This window comes from Coregonus lavaretus (assembly GCF_964263955.1).
Source record: "Coregonus lavaretus genome assembly, chromosome: 5".
Taxonomy (NCBI): Eukaryota; Metazoa; Chordata; class Actinopteri; order Salmoniformes; family Salmonidae; genus Coregonus; species Coregonus lavaretus.
In genome coordinates this window covers 39,626,377-39,645,087 of record NC_139992.1, presented here as the reverse complement: position 1 = coordinate 39,645,087, position 18,711 = coordinate 39,626,377, and the positions used below count along the sequence as shown (strand labels likewise).

The window sequence follows — 18,711 nt, the reverse complement described above, 5'->3', positions numbered from 1 at the left end:
CTCATACACGATCATGTACAATGCACACACACACACAACTCTTCCCCCATAACCTCCAACCACACCACCCACAGTGCTGAGCCCAACCAACCACGACTCTCAGTGCTACAGTGCTGAACCTACCCAACCAAGACTCTCAGTGCTACAGTGCTGAACCCACCCAACCAAGACTCTCAGTGCTACAGTGCTGAACCCACCCAACCAAGACTCTCAGTGCTACAGTGCTGAACCCACCCAACCAAGACTCTCAGTGCTACAGTGCTGAACCCACCCAACCAAGACTCTCAGTGCTACAGTGCTGAACCCACCCAACCAAGACTCTCAGTGCTACAGTGCTGAAATCAAATCAATTTTTATTTGTCACATGCGCCGAATACAACAGGTGTAGACCTTACCGTGAAATGCTTACTTACAAGCCCAACCAAGACTGGCAGTGCCACAGTGACACCAGCAATAGAGCAGCACCGCATCTGTCTCCTGGCAACAAGATAAACAGGTAGGGGGGCAGGGTCGCCACCTTGTAATCTCTTAATTATCATGAATTATCTTTACATGTAGGGGTCTTGATGCAGGGCCGGATGTGTGTGTGGGAGTGTGTGAGAAAGAATAACAGTGTGTGCATGAATATGTTGGTGTGAGTGTGCATCTGCTTTCTTTTTGTTTGTCAGTGTGTGTTTGTTGGGTCACAATGGTCATGTGTCACAGCCCAGATTAGCCTGGTTCTGATGGCCCTATTCAGCGCTCTATTGGCCAGAGTACAGGGACAGAACACTGGCACGGTGATGTCACCACTCTGTCATTCTCTCAGGCACTGCTTTGTCCCCTCTCTCCATGAGGGGGAGAGAAGAGAGGAGGGACAGGGGTAAAACAGAGGGAAAGAGAAATGCGAGCCTGGGTTAGTGGGAGGAGGGAGAGGAGGAGGGTGAGGAGAAGGCGAGAGAAAAGAAAGGAAGGGGGAAAGGAAGAGGTGTGTGGATGACTCATTTTTATTCAGGCACATGCACCACTCTCCCAGGGGTCCTTCGTTGAGCCAGGTTGACTTGTCCCAGCTTAATGACTCACTGTAACGTGATCCAATGACAGGTCAATTAGAAGGTGTTGCTGATCCCTATACTAAATGTGGAGGTGTAGCTGAGGTAAGGTGCTGAGGAAGTGAGTCAGTACAGGTGCAGCTTAATAAACACTGTTTACACTATAGGTATAACAATCATCACAAAACAAAGGAAAGAACAACCCATTAATCAACATAAGATGCTACCTTTATTCCATTTCCACACCCTGTAATAACTGATGGATCTGAACAAAACATGTAATTGTTTTTATTTTAGTTCACTTGAGGGGAAAAATATGGCACACGTTTGTGATGTGGGATTTAGGAGGGGAAAAAAGCTTCTCCAACAGTTTTTTTTATCCCTGCTAAGCTGGGTTCACCACAGTGGAACCTGTCCAACATTCTTTCCCCATGACACAACGGCATCATCAGCCCCGCTTGTTTAGGAGAGAGAGGGGAGGGAGAGAGAGATGGAGCTTTAAAGTTGTGGGGAGCCAATTCTTTTTGAGCACTTTTATGTCCATGACTGATCAAAACTCGTTTTCTCAAGGCTCTCTCTTGTCCCTCTGCAGCAGACATGGTGAGCAATATGTTTGGAACATAAATCACAGCATCGAATCGCAATACATATAGAATCTGGATAATCGCAATACATATCGTATTGGCACCTAAGTTATTGTGATAATATCATATCGTGAGGTCCCGGGCAATTCCCAGCCCTACTTTTAAGGGAGATACCTAACAGAGAAAACTTAAAGTTGATACTCCATAACTCATCAGCTCCACCATTGTAATTCATGGTGGTGGCAGCACACACATTTTCAGCCAGTTTCAGTTTACAGTTTCAGACACTGTTTCAGCCCTTATAAACAAAATTCAGGGACTATTTTGCATAATGACAGACATGTGACTCTTCATCTTGCCCCAAATGGCAGGTATATGCAACTGGGATTGGGATTTCCCAGCATGCTGTGCAGGGGGTGTGCGTGCGTGCTGGCAGGTGTAACAATGTGCGAGGGGCAGTACAGGCTGTTTCAGAGTGATAAAGGGCTATAAATAAAAGTAAGACACTCCAGGAGGGATTTAGCGCTGCATGGCAACATCACTGGAGTCTGAGACACACACAGGCAGTCCTCAGAAGGGAGTTTATGTCAGTGGTGCACTGGGGAGTGAACATGAAGCAGGAGATACAGGACAGAAAACATTTACCTATCCTGGAAGTGGAACCTGATGAAAGGGGGAATCAAATAGACCTATGGAGAACACTCTAGTAGGCCAGCTAGTAGCTACCTGTCCTAATTATGTTTTGAGGGCAGGAGCAACTTATAATTAAGCAATTGGATGAGGGCAGTACTAACAGCTGTTTTCATGCATTGCAATAACAAGGTGATGAAAATGATGATGACGGGTGACTGGTCTGTGCTGACTCAGTGTCCACCAAGCTGTGAGGTACAGAGGTGTATTCAGGTGGCCAGGTGTTCCTCTAGAAGAGTCATCTGGGTTCATTTGGTTCAGTATGTTCATGTACTGTAAGGTTACATAATAAGTTCATGTAGGTTCGTCCAAATGTTCATTCCCACAGGGGTAAAGCCAGCTGCAGTAGAGTACAGCCTCCTGTCTAAAGACAGAGAGAGGAGAGAGCCTGCCAGGAGAGAACCCTGAAGGGAGGGTGGACTTGTTGGACTGAGAAATACAGAGAGCAAGTGAGAGAAACGGCAGATGGAATGTGAAAAAAAGAAAGAGGGAGTGAGAGAGCCTTAGAGGACGAGAACCGAGCAAAAGAGAAGAGTGAGGGAGTGTGTGGACGAAAACGTCAAAGAAAGGGATAGATGTGGGGAGAACAAAGGATAGTGAGTGAAAGAGAAAGAAAGAGAGATAGATAGAGATAAAGAAGAGAGAGAAAACAGCTGTAGAGTTCAGTGTAGCGTACACTAGGGAGAAGTGCCAGCTCCCAAACCTCCAGGGCCAAACTGCCAGCCTGCCTGACGTTTCCACAACCCCAAAATAAATCAGCCACAAACGCCCAGCCACATTTCTACACCAGTAATCACATGGTAGATTGTTCATGATGACTTTATTTCAATAAAATAAAAAAAGTCACGGTGGTAGAAATGCCACTGGCAGCACATTTGAATTCCTCAGAGGCAGATGAAAGGACAAGGAGAAAACTGGCCCTCGGCACTTGAGGAGAGGGAACTGTCATCAAATAGAGATGGGGATAGGGGGTGAAAAAGACACAGGGGGAGGAAGACAGAGAGAGAGTGGGGGAGAGCGTAGAAGAGAGAGAGGAACAAAACATCTCAATCTCTCTCTGTCTCATTTGATATCCACAGATAAGGCTTTGGCTTGGTTGGCCCTCAGACTAATTACGGTAGTATTAAGGAGCCTTCTGTAGACTAGTTCCTGCCCACAGTGCTGTACACACACTCATGCAGCACGGCTATGTAAGAGCCCTCTGTAGCCTTGTAAGAGCCCCTCTCAGCCCAACAAGGGCTGAGATCACACAGACAGGCACATTGAATGCCAGCGGCGGCCATCTTTGATCCATTCGTCTCTAAGAGCTGTGCGTAGTGTCAGTGAGGGCTCTGAAGAAAGGAAACTATTTCTTAAAAATGGCTATACTTGTGCATTGAGAAATATGTGTTTTGTGTGTGTGTGGCTGTGTGCGCGTGAATGTGTGTGCATAAAGGGTCAAATATGTTGCTGCCTCGATGCTTCCGAAAGGCCAACAACTGACTGCCAACATAAATTATCTAAATATATTTAGGCCTAGGCAGAGTGAGCATGGGACTATAGTGGTGGAGGTGGTGGGGTCTCTCTTCCTAACAACCCATCTACCCCTACAGCATAATAACATGACCATGACCATAACGTTACCATGACAACCTGTTACGCATCCCAAAGCTCTATGAAGAGACTAATGGCCCTGGTTGAAGTGAGGTTACATAATGCTATTTTAACCCTATAAACGCATGTTAATTGCATCGCCCCAATAGAAGCCCCATGGCCACCTCAGAGAGAGGGGTCCCTGTGTGTTGAGAGGAGTGGACACATGAGTTGATTGACAACCAACAGACAATGCGAAGGTCATTTCACAACAAATAAGAGAAAGAGAAGGGTGACTTTTATGAGAGAGCGAGCGAGAGAGTGAGAGAGAGAGAGGAAGGGACAAGCTCAGGCCAACAAAGCTGAGTGCTCACTTGAAGCCAGGCAAGAGAGTGTAAAGGACAGAGAGCGAGAGAGAGGGGGGGAGAAAGAGAGGGAGAGATTGAGAGTACGAGAGATTGAGAGCGAGAGAAAGAGAGAGCGAGAGAAAGACAAGTGTGTGGATGGTGGGTAGGGTAGAGAAGGGTAAATAATTTGTTTACCGCTAAATGTTTATACAAACAGACAAAGAATCCCTTGTTTAATGTCAACAGTCCACAATTATCTGGTGATGCTTACTACTACAGATGGCTTCATACCAAATACCCAGAGAGGAAACAGATCACTGAGCCCTAACGACACCTGAGCAACTGTGTGTGTGTGTGTGTGTGTGTGAGACTCTAAGGCAACATGCAAATGACCATTTTGTGTGTTCATCTGTTGGCACGGATCGCATCATCCTGCAACAAGCTGAAATTGCATGCCACTTTACATACAGCAGCTCTCACGGATTGAGGCCTCAACAGTGGAGTATACAGAGAACATCCACCGTACAACTTGACTACAGATGGATAAGATGTGAAGGAAAGCTGAGAGGAAGAAAAAAATGAGAAAATAGATGAGAAAAGAGATGAAGCAATGGTGGATGGATAGATGGACTTCAAGGCTTTCAGAAATCCAAACCGGAAACTGTTGTAATTCAGCACATCATCCTCCACAAGCCAGCACAACCAGCCACCATCACCAATCCAAATCGGATTTCATAACCTAATACATCCCATAATAAGCACCGAGACCTGTTGACATAGCAGTGCAGGTTTCTCCTAACAACTTTTGAGGATTTTACATTTTGTGAAGCAGGAGTAAAAATAGACCCCAGTGACTGAGATTAATCTGTGCTGCCAGACACTGCTACTGACAGTGTTTACTACAGGATATATCAAACCAAGACTGGGGCTTACACTAAAGCAAAATCAAAAAGCTATTCCTCAATGTTATTTTTCATCACAAGCCTCGATGCTCCTTTAATCTCACGCTCTGCCCTTGCCCTCTTGTGCACTCCACCCGCCTCATTCTCTCGCTTTCCTTCTCTCCCTCTTTCTCCCACTCCAGTGGTGCAGTCATAATCTGACACATTGAACAGAACATCCGTCTGAGCCTTTTTACTAAACACCAACAGTCCTACTATTTATCCTCATCAACAGACAATACAGACACCAATAAAAAAAGAGGCCATTTGATTGTCTTTCATCCATTACAGACAAATGTGGAATGCTCAGTGCTCGCCACTTCATTGTACAGGTAGGCTACACAAGGACAATCCATCACAACACTACTGTGAGCAGATCATTAAATTAATGATATTTGTATGGAGCAGACAGCAGTGGTATAATGTATGTTTTACGTAGAAACAGAACGGATAGAACAGACAGGGTTCTCTGTTAGCTCTAGTCCTGCATTGCCAGCCCATTGTCCCTCTCTGCTCCAATATTCTCCATAACCGCCGCTCTGTATGAATCATCAGCGTGTGACGGAGAAGAGACAGTCCTAGCCAATGATTACCCACAGTTCTTCAGGCTTTATGACCGCTGTGACACCGCCACCGGCTTTACTTATTACATGTCTTTATCAAGGTGGTGTATCTGTAGGCCACCGAGGAGCCCTTAGCCTCTGCTGCTCTCTCTGTCAACATGAGACATGTAGGGACAGCCTGGGGACTGTGCAAGACACAGAGAGAGCGAGACAGATCAATGTGTCCTCTCTGATTGCGGTCACTTATTGTTTACCCAGCAGGCTTATTGCAGGGCACAGGTCGCTGGATGAGTTGGAGCTCGGTCAAAGGACAACGTCGACATGACTGGCCAGCTAATTGTCACCAGACAGACATAAACACACACACACACTTTCGAGGGGCACACATCATGTTGAAAGATCGCTTCCCAGCAGCCTCAACAGAGACTACCTTCCAACTAATCTCTAGCAGACTGACCGGGGTTGTCATGGCGACTAGATGTTCTGGAATGTTCTGAGGGCCTGCTGGTTCCTTGGAGGTTGTTGGTGTTGTTGTTTTCCTACTGGACTGGACAGCGAATGTGACTCGGCTTTAGCCTCTATCAAGTCGTTGAATTAACATTACTGTTGGCTACACTGGAGCTCTTCAAATATATTCACACATTCTCTCAAATGTATCTAAACATTCATAATCTAACTAAGTACATTCAAACTGATATTAAAATAGAGACTCAAACATGTTGACATTACATTCAAATGCTTGTTGGACAGATTCACAGATGAGAAAAGTGCTCTAAAACCACATCTGCCACACCAAGCCAACAGATATTGCATGTCTGTGATCATAACACACTCTAGCAATCTCTATAAAAACATGCTTCTCTTCTCATTCATCAACTGGTCTGGCTGGCACACAGAAATTATGTAATAAATACATTTCAGCTCTAAAATGTTCTGATTTATGCAACATGAATAATCCCTGACTGTGCAGTAGCATGGCCTCACACTGGACGCCACCTCGCCGTGGCGATGGCCCTGTCGCTAGGCACCACCAGCGCCCCTGTAGCCTACCACGTAATCTGTCATGGGAGGCTTCCCTGGATGGCTGCCGTGGTGATGGTTACGTAAGGAGATTTACAGCCGGCGCCCCTGATATAACCGCACAACGTTATTATGAAGAGGAGGAGGCCGGGTGCTGTTCTGCTGACGGTGTGACCCGTGTTGCTAGGGACGCGGGCGGTGTAGTATTATTATCATCCTGTGATCGATGGAAATGACCCAGCGTGCATTAAATCACACACAACTCCTCATCTGAGAGGGATTTTCCCTCGCTTGCATCCAGAAGCATCTTTCTTCTTGTACATTTCTACTATCCCTCTCTTGCCCTTCATAAATTCTCTCTCTCCCTTTTCTCTGTTCTCCCTCATTTGATTCTCCCAAGAGATGACTTTCTCTTTCCTGTCTCGCTGAGTCCTCATCTCCCCTCTCTGTAACCCTCTCTTTCTTTCTCCCTATCGCCCATCTATCTATCTATCTGCACCCCTCTCATTATTTCTCTATATTCCCTCTCTTTATACCTTTCCATTTGTCTCAATCCCAGTCAGTCATTTCAACAGAAGCCTGGTATCTTTGAAATGTCTTTCAGTGATACTGACAGTGCCCTCTCTAGGTCAGCCCCCTCCAAGGCAAAGACCAAACAAACAGGACGTATCACACAGACCGCAGCACTGGCTGTACTATTTCACCACTGGGTATAACCACTATCCATTCTCCAGGGTACACACACCAACTACACTGGTTGACCCTTGTATTGACAGACAGACTGAGGGGGAGGAGAGAAAGGGATGAATAGAGCAATATAAATACATTGTTTGAAACCAGCATATTGGACAAGCAGCATATGTTTTGTATAAATTGTATTTTTTACTAAATGAGTTGTATAATGAGCCTTGAATACATGTTGTCGTTCTATTGTTGGAGATGCTATTGCTGGGATAGAGACGTCAGCCAATAGGAGGAAGTCAGAGAGAGAGTCCATGGAAGACTTTATACTATACCTGGCAACTGACCTTGATGATGACACACACAACAATGCATTCTAGGGGAATGGAAAACCATTATGTTACATGTGCCGGGTAGGCTCTGCCTGGCTACCCAGACTCTTTGCTCCACTCAAATGCTATGCCACGCTCACTGGCGTTTGTTTTTGGATATTACCATAGTCTCGATATTACCATACTCCCGACCCTTCACCTAATACGAACACATTCGGATTGTCTGATTGGTCCCAGAATCCAATGGGTTGGGCCAGAGCCAGAACACACGTGGGTGGAGCGACGCTTTCGGAGTATGTAATTGGCTTTGATAGGTTAGAGACGATCCAATCGCTGATGACTGTTTTCACCACAAACCACGTCACCCAAACCACTTTCACTGTCAGATTCAGACTGAAGTCTGTAGCGAACGACAGAGCAGAGGAAGAATTTAACATGAGGCGTCAGGCTAGAGCAAGCTACCACTGATTGTCAATATGTTGCCCTGGTAACCATTGAATATATTGTGGCTTAACTAACGTTGACTTGTATGTACTATACATCAGGATTCTCATAGTTGAACAGAGTGTACAGATTGACTAATTGTAGAAAACCACAGGAAGTCTTCAAGTGCTCTTGAAATTGACGATATAACAAACAGTGTTTATTCAAGTCCAGCTTCAATCCCTTCAAAAAGGGATATATTCCTAGAAAATCACAGCCATAGTGGCTTTTAAGTACTTCCACCTTTTGTCCAACAAGAGAAGAGTATCATACAACACTCCAGTCATTTGAATAGCAAATGAGGATTATGGAGTCTACCTTAATGCTGTATAATAATTCCACTAGTCTCTGCACTCTTCCCCTAAAAGCGTAGAGATACAGTATTTGGTTACAGTGATTGTGAGCACATTCCTGTCACTCTCACTTCTATTGCGGCAGATAATTCTGTTCATAGTCAATAGGCTTCTCTGCCAGTACTGTTTCCACACAGATAGCTGCATAATAATAACTGATGGAAACAAAGAGAGTGAAATGTCAGATAGTGACATTTCCATATGCTGAGCGCCTCACAAACATGTTGTTTGACATTCAGAGATGTAACAATGGTGTTTTTACCACAGGATGAATACAGGCCCGTTCATAAAGAGCTGTGCTATGTGGAACACTACATACCTCAGTGCTATTAAACAGTAGGAAGATGGCATTTCAAAAAGAACCGAGGACAAAGTACACATTACCTCACGATCACCATGTATATTTGTACCTAGTGCCAATTCTGGACTGTGAGTCATTCTATTATAGAAGAGAAAGACAAAGTGGAAGAAAACGTGACAGAAAATCAACAACAACAACAAAGTTAATGTCGCTTCAGAACAATCAATCTACAAAAGCTGTAAGAGAATCTGCTAGAAGCTTATAACTATAGAAACGTGATTTCTCCAATAGCCTACTAACACTGAACACCACATTCTAAACATGGCTCCTAGGCCACCAGTATAAATAACGTTAAGCCCCTGGCTGGCCTTCCCAAAACAACAACTCCCCGTCCGTTGGGTTAAATGCGGAAGCCATTTCGGTTGAATGCATTCAGTTGTGCAACTGACTAGGTATCCCCTTTCCTTTCCCTTTCCTTTGTCCCTCACCCACTACACCCCATTCTCCCACGTCTGCTGCTGCCGAGCCCAGGGAGAGATGGAGCATATGGGAGACAGGGTCAAGGGTCAAATGGGGGAGAGGTGTGTAAAATGGGGCGCACAGCCCTCAGTGATCAACTGCTCATTTTGAGACTGGTCGGGGAGTATGTGTGTGTTTGGAGGGGGGGTTGGGGGACTGACAGTGCTACCGTGGCAACACGCTCCCAGCAACAGCAACCCTACCCCTCGCCCACTCCTCCCTGAGGCTCGGTATCCATCATGATCAGGTGGGGTCGGTTCCAACTTTTAACCTCTGATCTTTAACTTAAAACAGTTGACAGGTCGACAGTGATAGATGGGGGTAATGGTGGTGACAGTGTCCTTTACATTGATCTAATGAGCTTCTTGCTAGACTATGCTGTAAGGACAGAGTAGCCTATATTATCCCTAACAAACTAATCCGATCCTATTCAAGTACGTGTCGACTTCAGTGTCTGGCCATTTTCACTGCTTTTTGGCATAAATGTTATCACTAAGTTACTACTAGTATGATCACTATGCAAGAGAGATCAATCCCCTGACCTCCTTGGTCAAGACAAAAACAAGCAGACAGAATGACTCTGTGGGAGTGGAGTTGAGTAGCCCTAATGTCTAAAAGGGTCAATGGTTCAGGGAAACAGATTGCAGCAGAGGCTGTGGTTGCGTGCGTGTGTGTGTGTTTGTGTGTGGAGGCCTGCGTTAGATTAGAGAGATTGTTAAAGCATGGAGCACTGCTCAGTGTAGCCTGGAGGAGTTGTCTGAATGGATTAAACTAACAGGCTTACCACAGCCCAAAGATAGATAGCCCTGCCTACTGCCTAGCTAACTGGCCTGACTACAGATCACACTACTACACAAAGGAGACGATGGCATAGAGAGATGGGGAAAATCACTACACAGTGGAGAGAGAGAGAGAGAGAGCAGGAAAGGGGAGAAGAAGAGAGAGAGAAAGAGAGAAAGAGAGAGAGAAACTAATCTGCGAGAGAGAGAGTGGGAAAAAGGAAGAATTCACTCTGCTATGGAGGACATTTAGCTTCCTCTCTCCTTTGTCTGGAGAAACCCCCTTGGTCACATTACCAGAGCACTGAAGGGGTTAGCCACAATGTTTACCTATTAATATGAATTAGCATAAGTGTTAGCCTATGGTTTATGTTATCAGATTCCTACATCGTCATTAACATATGTCAACAAGGGCGTGTGTCAGCGCTGGCCTGTGTCATCATTAGCATAAGTCAGTGTTGCACTAGCCAAGGGCTGCATTGTGCTGTCTTCCAGACTGGCCCCTGGAGGACAGATGGCCAAGGCCAGGAGTAAAGCCCTTCAAATCCCTTTGTGAGGCTCCTTCACTGGGCTTGCTGACACTCCCTGTCCCACCTCAGCCCAGCCTAGCTAGTCCCTACAGGCATATATTCCATTATCAATGTGTAGGTCATAGCACCAGAAACACTAGTACACTTGGCTCACCCCTCACAGTTCTGGGTGACTTCAACCTCCCTACGTCTACCTTTGACTCATTTATCTCTGCCTCCTTCTTTCCACTCCTCTCCTCTTTTGACCTCACCCTCTCACCGTCCCCCCCTACTCACAAGGCAGGCAATACGCTTGACCTCATCTTTACTAGATGCTGTTCTTCTACTAATCTCACTACAACTCCCCTCCATGTCTCCGACCACTACTTTGTATCCTTTTCTCTCTCGCTCTCCTCCAACACTACTCACTCTGCCCCTACTCAGATGGTAATGCACCGTCGCAACCTTCGCTCTCTCTCTCCCGCTACTCTCTCCTCTTCCATCCTATCATCTCTTCCCTCTGCTCAATCCTTCTCCCTCCAATCTCCTGATTCTGCCTCCTCAACTCTCCTCTCCTCCCTTTCTGCATCCTTTGACTCTCTATGTCCCCTATCCTCCTGGCCGGCTCGGTCCTCCCCTCCTGCTCCGTGGCTTGAAGACTCATTGCGAGCTCACAGAACAGGGCTCCGGGCAGCCGAGCGGAAATGGAGGAAAACTAGACTCCCTGCGGACCTGGCTTTTTTTCACTCCCTCCTCCCTACATTTTCTTCATCTGTTTCTGCTGCTAAAGCCACTTTCTACCACTCTAAATTCCAAGCATCTGGCGTGGCGAGAATCTGTCTCCGCACCACGTGCTCTCACCACTGGTGTCCCCCAGGGCTCAGTTCTAGGCCCTCTCCTATTCTCGCTATACACCAAGTCACTTGGCTCTGTCATATCCTCACATGGCCTCTCCTATCATTGCTACGCAGACGACACACAACTATTCTTCTCCTTTCCCCCTTCTGATAACCAGGTGGCGAATCGCATCTCTGCATGTCTGGCAGACATATCAGTGTGGATGATGGATCACCACCTCAAGCTGAACCTTGGCAAGACGGAGCTGCTCTTCCTCCCGGGAAAGGACTGCCCGTTCCATGATCTCACCATCACGGTTGACAACTCCATTGTGTCCTCCTCCCAGAGTGCGAAGAGCCTTGGCGTGACCCTGGACAACACCCTGTCGTTCTCCGCTAACATCAAGGCGGTGACCCGATCCTGTAGGTTCATGCTCTACAACATTCGGAGAGTACGACCCTGCTTTACACAGGAAGCGGCACAGGTTCTAATCCAGGCACTTGTCATCTCCCGTCTGGATTACTGCAACTCGATGTTGGCTGGGCTCCCTGCCTGTGCCATTAAACCCCTACAACTCATCCAGAATGCCGCAGCCCGTCTGGTGTTCAACCTTCCCAAGTTCTCTCACGTCACCCTGCTCCTCCGCACACTCCACTGGCTTCCAGTTGAAGCTCGCATCTGCTACAAGACCATGGTGCTTGCCTATGGAGCTGTGAGGGGAACGGCACCTCCGTACCTTCAGGCTCTGATCAGTCCCTACACCCAAACGAGGGCATTGCGTTCATCCACCTCTGGCCTGCTGGCCCCCCTACCTCTGCGGATGCACAGTTCCCGCTCAGCCCAGTCAAAACTGTTCGCTGCTCTGGCACCCCAATGGTGGAACAAGCTCCCTCACGACGCCAGGACAGCGGAGTCACTCACCACCTTCCGGAGACACTTGAAACCCCACCTCTTTAAGGAATACCTGGGATAGGATAAAGTAATCATTCTACCCCCCCTTACCCCACCCCAAAGAAAGAAAAAAAAACATATTGTAAAGTGGTTATCCCACTGGCTATAAGGTGAATGCACCAATTTGTAAGTCGCTCTGGATAAGAGCGTCTGCTAAATGACGTAAATGTAAATGTTGTACACTCCTGCACTCCAGGGACACATATAGAGTTCTAGAGACAGACACTAGAAAATCTGTGCAGGTATTAGCCAATACAGTTTATGGATGGGGTTGAATTACTTGTAAGATTTCAGTACACCAACCTTAATCCATCAGTGCCAAATATGGCATACATCATCCTATAGGTAATGACAGGATAATAAGCAGTGAATAGAAGTGGGAAGACACTTGTCCATGTGCGATTGAGTGTGACTGGGAGAGAGGTTAGTGTGGGAGAGTTAGGATGACAGACAGGTGTGAGGAGTCTGAGGTATGAAAGAGGGAGACAGGGATGAATGGACAGGGATAAAAGAGAGGGGAGAAAGAGGTCTGGGACCACTGGACCAGATGGTGACACACTCCCCTTTCCTCACCCCTTCCAAAGAGACAGGATCGACTACAACGGAAAATTCTCACCTGACAGAGAACATAGCATTATTGCAGGATTGTTTACTGAAAGCTGAACCTGGGCATCTGTTGTTTACTGGTACAGGCTGCATCTTGAGTGTGTTTGTCAGTAAGACTACTTCATTTCATATTTATGGATGCATTCCTGGACACTTTTCCCATCAGTGGGGTGGTGGGTTAGAGTGAGGGGTGTGAGGGGAGGAAGGGGCGAGGAGAGGGGAGGCTCACAAGGAAGGAACACTGACCTAATAGCTTTCCCTCTCCAGCTGGTGTGCCAACCTCACCTCCCAGAATAGCACACACCCCTTCTCACCTTTCACCTCCACACACACACACGCCGGACCACAATGAACCTGGTCCTAGAATGCAGGGAATGAACAACACATTGGTGGCGGGCCTCTGTTAGAGTGGAACTATTTCTGTCGCTCTATTCACCAGCCAGGGTATATATTTACCACTTCAAGACTCTGATACAGTCAGTGAGTGAGACGTCTATTACAGTGTCACCATTAAAGGGATACTTCGGATTTTGACAATGAAGCCTTTTATCTACTTCCCAAGAGTCAGATGAACTTGTAGCATGCTAGCTGTTCCCATAGACCTCCAGTCATTGCGCTAATGCTAGTTAGCATTGGCTCGCGAAACTACCTCTTAACTTCCTTCATACTGGACACAGAGACATAAAAATGACATCCATGAGTTCATCTGACTCTGGGATAGTAGATAAAAGGCTTCATTGCCAAAATCCCGAACCATCCCTTTAATAGGAGCGACACACACTTCAACTCTCCTCTACTTTGGAAATGTACATTTACATTTTAGTCGTTTAGCAGACGCTCTTATCGAGAGCGACTTACAGTTAGTGAGTGCATACATTTTCATACTGGCCCCCCGTGGGAAACAAACCCACAACCCTGGCGTTGCAAGCGCCATGCTCTACCAACTAAGCTACAGGGGACCCATGTTTCATCTCTGAAAGCCAAACATTGAGGTCAAAGCCAAAGAAAAGTGTGGTACTACCATGCTCACTGAATGAACAAACACTGAACACACACACACCTAGGGAGATAGATGGCATCCACTGGAAAAGTGACCCCCCCAGCAGCCACGCATACAGGCGGGAAGGCCAGTCAGGTCCACAGGAAGTCTGGCCCTGGTGCCTAGAACAATGGGCTTGGGGAAACAGGCCTACTGTCACACAAAGGGAATGGGAGGGGGATAGAGGGATGGAAGGAGGGGAATCACAGCCACATTCACAGCCCAAAATAAGCAAGACCAGGCCGGAGCCTAATGTGGATCAGACTGAAACCAGCACTGACTAAACCAGCCACTGTAAAACAGGATACAAGCCAGGCTTGGGTTGCTATAGTGATAGACAGGCTAATAAAGAAAAAGCTCACAGCGGGTGGCGACATGTTGATGTCAAAGATATCCATCATGGCAATCTGAGGAGTGTCGTGGGGTGGGGGAGGTGAGCGATGGGCGACGAGCTGCCTGATCTGAATTGTAAATGAATGTCAGTGTGGATGTTCAGTTGCTCACTGGGGCAGATGACAAAGCCCTGGGGAGGGGATGGGCTGTTGAGGAGGGGAGAGGATGGGAAGGAGAGGGGGAGAAGATAATGGTCTACCAATGGCTGCTGTAATGGATTCTACTAGAACATTTCCCACCGTGTTTGTGGATAAACAATGCTACGTTAATGGACCACCACAACAGCCCACAATCGACTACTCAAAGTTAAATGGAGAAAATGTTGTAGCAGACTACCATATTCCAAAAACACACACACAACCTAATCACAGAGACCCATAGACATACTATACCATTATGCCCAAGTATAGGTATAGTACTTTCTGAGAGACTTTGCTGAGTAGTAGTATGTAGGATTAAGAACAGTAGAGTTATGATTTTGACAGGTGGTGGCGTCTCAATCTGAACTATCTAATCAGCTAATCATGTCTGGAGACAGATTTATCAAATCCGCTAAAGAAAGCTAAAACCCCGTCCCCCAAAGCTTTGTTAATCATCACACCAGAGATATAGTCTCTGAATGATCTAATCAACAGCAACACTGACATCATCACTCTGTCCACGCTTCTACCGAATCACTCCAACACGCCATCTCTTTCTCTCACCCTGTCCTTTCCCCTCCTTTGCTGATGGCTCAACTCCTCCGACTGTTACCTTGTGCCCCAGTTTAACACACACATACAGGCAGATGCTCAGAGAGTTGGGGTGATCAGTGTGAGGGCAGCAGACAGAAAGACATATGGGCTCAGTGTGGTGGATGCTCATCAGTGTCACATCTGAGGATCAACGATGCGCCACAGCCCGAGAGCAACACACACAGGCAACAAATGGTTCCGATGCAGACTTAACCACAAGCATATAAAGAAAAACTGAAACATGAACTTAGTCACAGAGAAAACACACACACACGTTTATAGAGACGAGACAGGAACACAGATAGGAACATCCCACAGTGTCATAACCTGATAGCTGTCTAACTGCCTGTGCCATACCATTCATCCCACCTCTTCACCCCAGCGCAAACTCATCCTCACAGAATCAAAAGATTAGCCACAAAACAACACCCTGATCAGCACTCTTTGATTGTCCTAAAATCCTGCCCCCCATAGAGAGGCTAAATGTGTCTGATTAAATATGCAACTAACAGAATCCTGAATCCTCCAATTCTTGAGTCTACTAGTAGAGGTGTTCCAATGGATAAAGGATTCAAATCAGAAGCAATCACAGCTCACTCACTTCAGGTAGAGATAAGCTGTTCCATGAACACACACACCGTTAAGTAATTCTGAACTTCTAGTTATATAGACTCAGCCACGGAGACATGTGATATCATATGCAACAACAGTATGACGGGACCATACAGGATCATTTTCTACTTATCCAACAGAACCACATGTGCAAAGCACTCAATGTCAAAGAAAGCTCCCTTTCCTATAGAAGGATTTTGTCACAGAGGAAAGGTTTAAACTCAACAGGAGTATCCGAGTCTGAATCTGCCAGGTAATTAAATATGAACAGGCTGCAGACAAATTAGAAACATGCTGCAACACCAGAACTGCTATTTGGCAGTGTTCCAATGACTCTGAAAGCAGCCCAGTCGGCCCCTGAATGTAGCTCAATGGGGGGCTGGCTGGGGATCGATGGAGGGCCTCTACTTTGTGCTTAGGGGGCTGTGCACTTTGTTCAGTCACTGATGCAAAACTGAAGGGGTGATCCTGAAATCAATACTGGACCTGCATGGTTAACAGAGAGTACTTAGAGCTTGCTATGGCACTGAACAAACACACAGCCTCAACAAACACAAACAGAGAGAAGACCTGAGTCCAAAGCTGATTGAACCTAGAATATGTGCAGAGATATAATTTCAGTCCTTCTTGACTGAGGAAGGGTTCATGGGGTGTTAACTATTTTATTACTAAAATAAAGATGCTTATCCTTAGTAGCAGCCTTTGTAAACAAAAACATCCTAAAAGCCTCCACTTTTGCATCCTTCACTGTGCTGCACTGAAATACCAGCCTCATAAGAAGTGTTGGAGTTTTTGTTTTATCTTTGAAATAATGACATCATAGCCATTGCTTTCTTGCTCTCTCTTTAGTCCTCTCTTTAGTCCACACAATCAGCGAGGACAGGTCTGACAAACATTTACATTTATATTTTAGTCATTTAGCAGACGCTCTTATCCAGAGCGACTTACAGTTAGTGAATGCATACATTTTTTAATTTTTTTTTCATACTGGCCCCCCGTGGGAAACGAACCCACATCCCTGCCGACCAAACCCTCCCCTACCTTGGACGACGCTGGACCAATTGTGCGCCGCCCATGGGTCTCCCGGTTGCGGCCGGCTGCGACAGAGCCTGGACAGGTGAAGAAATGTCCCCAATACCTTTAACCCAGTTTATCAGAAACTACAAGAATGTAAACAAGGTGATGTCAGGCTACAACTGTAGCCATTGTCCTTATGTTGTTGTTTTTAAACAGCACATCATTTATCACCTTAAGAGACTGTAAAATATGTTCCAAATAAATGATATGCAGTGATAGTGTCACTAAGATTAATGTGTATTAGTTTAAAATGAAATCCGTTGTTTTCGTATAGATACCTCACAGGGAAAATGTTAATTTAAATAAAAAGTAAGTAAGTAATCTTACCGGCTAATTCGTCCGGTTCCAGACCAGTTTCGGTGTCTATTCCGCATATCACAAAGTAGTGAGCGAAGCGGCAGGGCGCCGCTCCAGACGCCGCGTTGGTCCCACTCATCTTGGTTCACAGAACAGCGTCTTCCCGTTCCTAGTACTCCAACAGAGACATCTACATAGCGAGAATAAAACTGGTTTTAAAACTATTATATCGTCTTTGTAAATGGCAGAATGACAGTGTTCCCGACGCACAATTAAAATAGTTTCCTGTTCTTCAAAGTTATATTTAAATTGACTGAAATATCGAAGAGAATACTTGCTGGTTGTCAGCTCTTAGTCGCACTGACAATACAGAATCGAACCGAGTGGGAAGCGCGAGCTCCGTGTGTGTGGTGTGTGCTTGCTTCCATGCCTCGCGAGGGCGGACGCTCGTCGCGTTGCAGGGCGGGACATTCAAATAAAATCTGAAGCATAAATTAGGTAAATTGGGTGCATAATGTGCACTGTATGTAGTCTACATGTTAATCAATATTTTGCATGCTATGTTTAATTTTCTCTGAATTTATTCAGTTAATTAAAATGTTTATATGGACATTATCTCATGAGATAGGCCTAACATACTGTATCTAGCATGTTATTTCCCCAATATTCCAATCCCATGCAACAGACACAATGGACTTCCTCAGGTTAATGACTTGCGAGGTGAGGTTAATGACCATAAGAGTTTTAGCACCGTGTTGGGAAGGGCCTCTCCTCTGACATCTGTGCTGCTGAGATCAAAACACACACAGCTCATTTACAGCCGTTCAGAGGACAGTCGAATATTATGACCCATTGTTGAGAAACTGTCTTCCTGTCACAGAGACCGAGGAATAAGAGGGGAGAACAGGGAGGAGGATGGAGGAGAAAGGCTCCTATTACATTGGCTTACTCCATAATTATCTTTCATGGGCCTCCCGAGTGGCGCAGTGGTTTAAGGCACTGCATCGCAGTGCTAGATGTGACACTAGAGAGCCTGGTTTGATTCCAGGCTATGTCGCAGACGGCCGCGACCGGGAGACCCATGGGGCGACGCACAATTGGCCCAGCGCCGTCCAGGCTAGGAGAGGGTTTGGCCGGCAGGGATGTCCTAATACCATCGCGCACTAGCGACTCCTGTGGCGGGCCGGGGCAGTGCACGCTGACTCGGTCGCCAGGTGTACGGTGTTTCCTCTGGCATATTGGTGCGGCTAGGATGGGTTGTGTTTCGGAGGACGCACGACTCTCGACCCTTGCCTCTCCCGTACGGGAGTCGTAGCGATGGGACAAGACTGCAACTACCAATTGGATACCACGAAATTGGGGAAGAAAATAAATAAAAAGTATCTCTCATGGATTGCTTGAATAGTGGCTAGATTTGAACCCTTATTGCTTAACTATACATTCTCAACAGGCCTCCAGAA

The 18,711-nt window shown here is 46.3% G+C and overlaps 1 protein-coding gene across 8 annotated transcripts in view; it reads right to left on the bottom strand.

The window, feature by feature from the left end:
• Positions 1 to 17,636, bottom strand: part of LOC311129901 (DENN domain-containing protein 5B-like) — a 64,918-nt gene extending 47,282 nt beyond the window's left edge. For 4 of the 8 annotated variants that reach the window (XM_084162433.1, XM_084162437.1, XM_084162434.1 and 1 more), the window contains exons 1-2: positions 17,282 to 17,625; positions 16,919 to 16,986 (exon numbers count right to left, since the gene is read on the bottom strand). In XM_084162433.1, coding sequence (XP_084018559.1) covers positions 16,919 to 16,986; positions 17,282 to 17,328 — 115 coding nt within the window. In that variant the 5' untranslated portion in view covers positions 17,329 to 17,625. Of the gene's footprint in view, positions 1 to 16,918; positions 16,987 to 17,281 lie in introns of all 8 variants that reach the window. The other 4 variants (XM_084162435.1, XM_084162440.1, XM_084162436.1 and 1 more) reach the window with 1 other exon arrangement.
• Between the last annotated feature and the right edge of the window lie 1,075 nt (positions 17,637 to 18,711).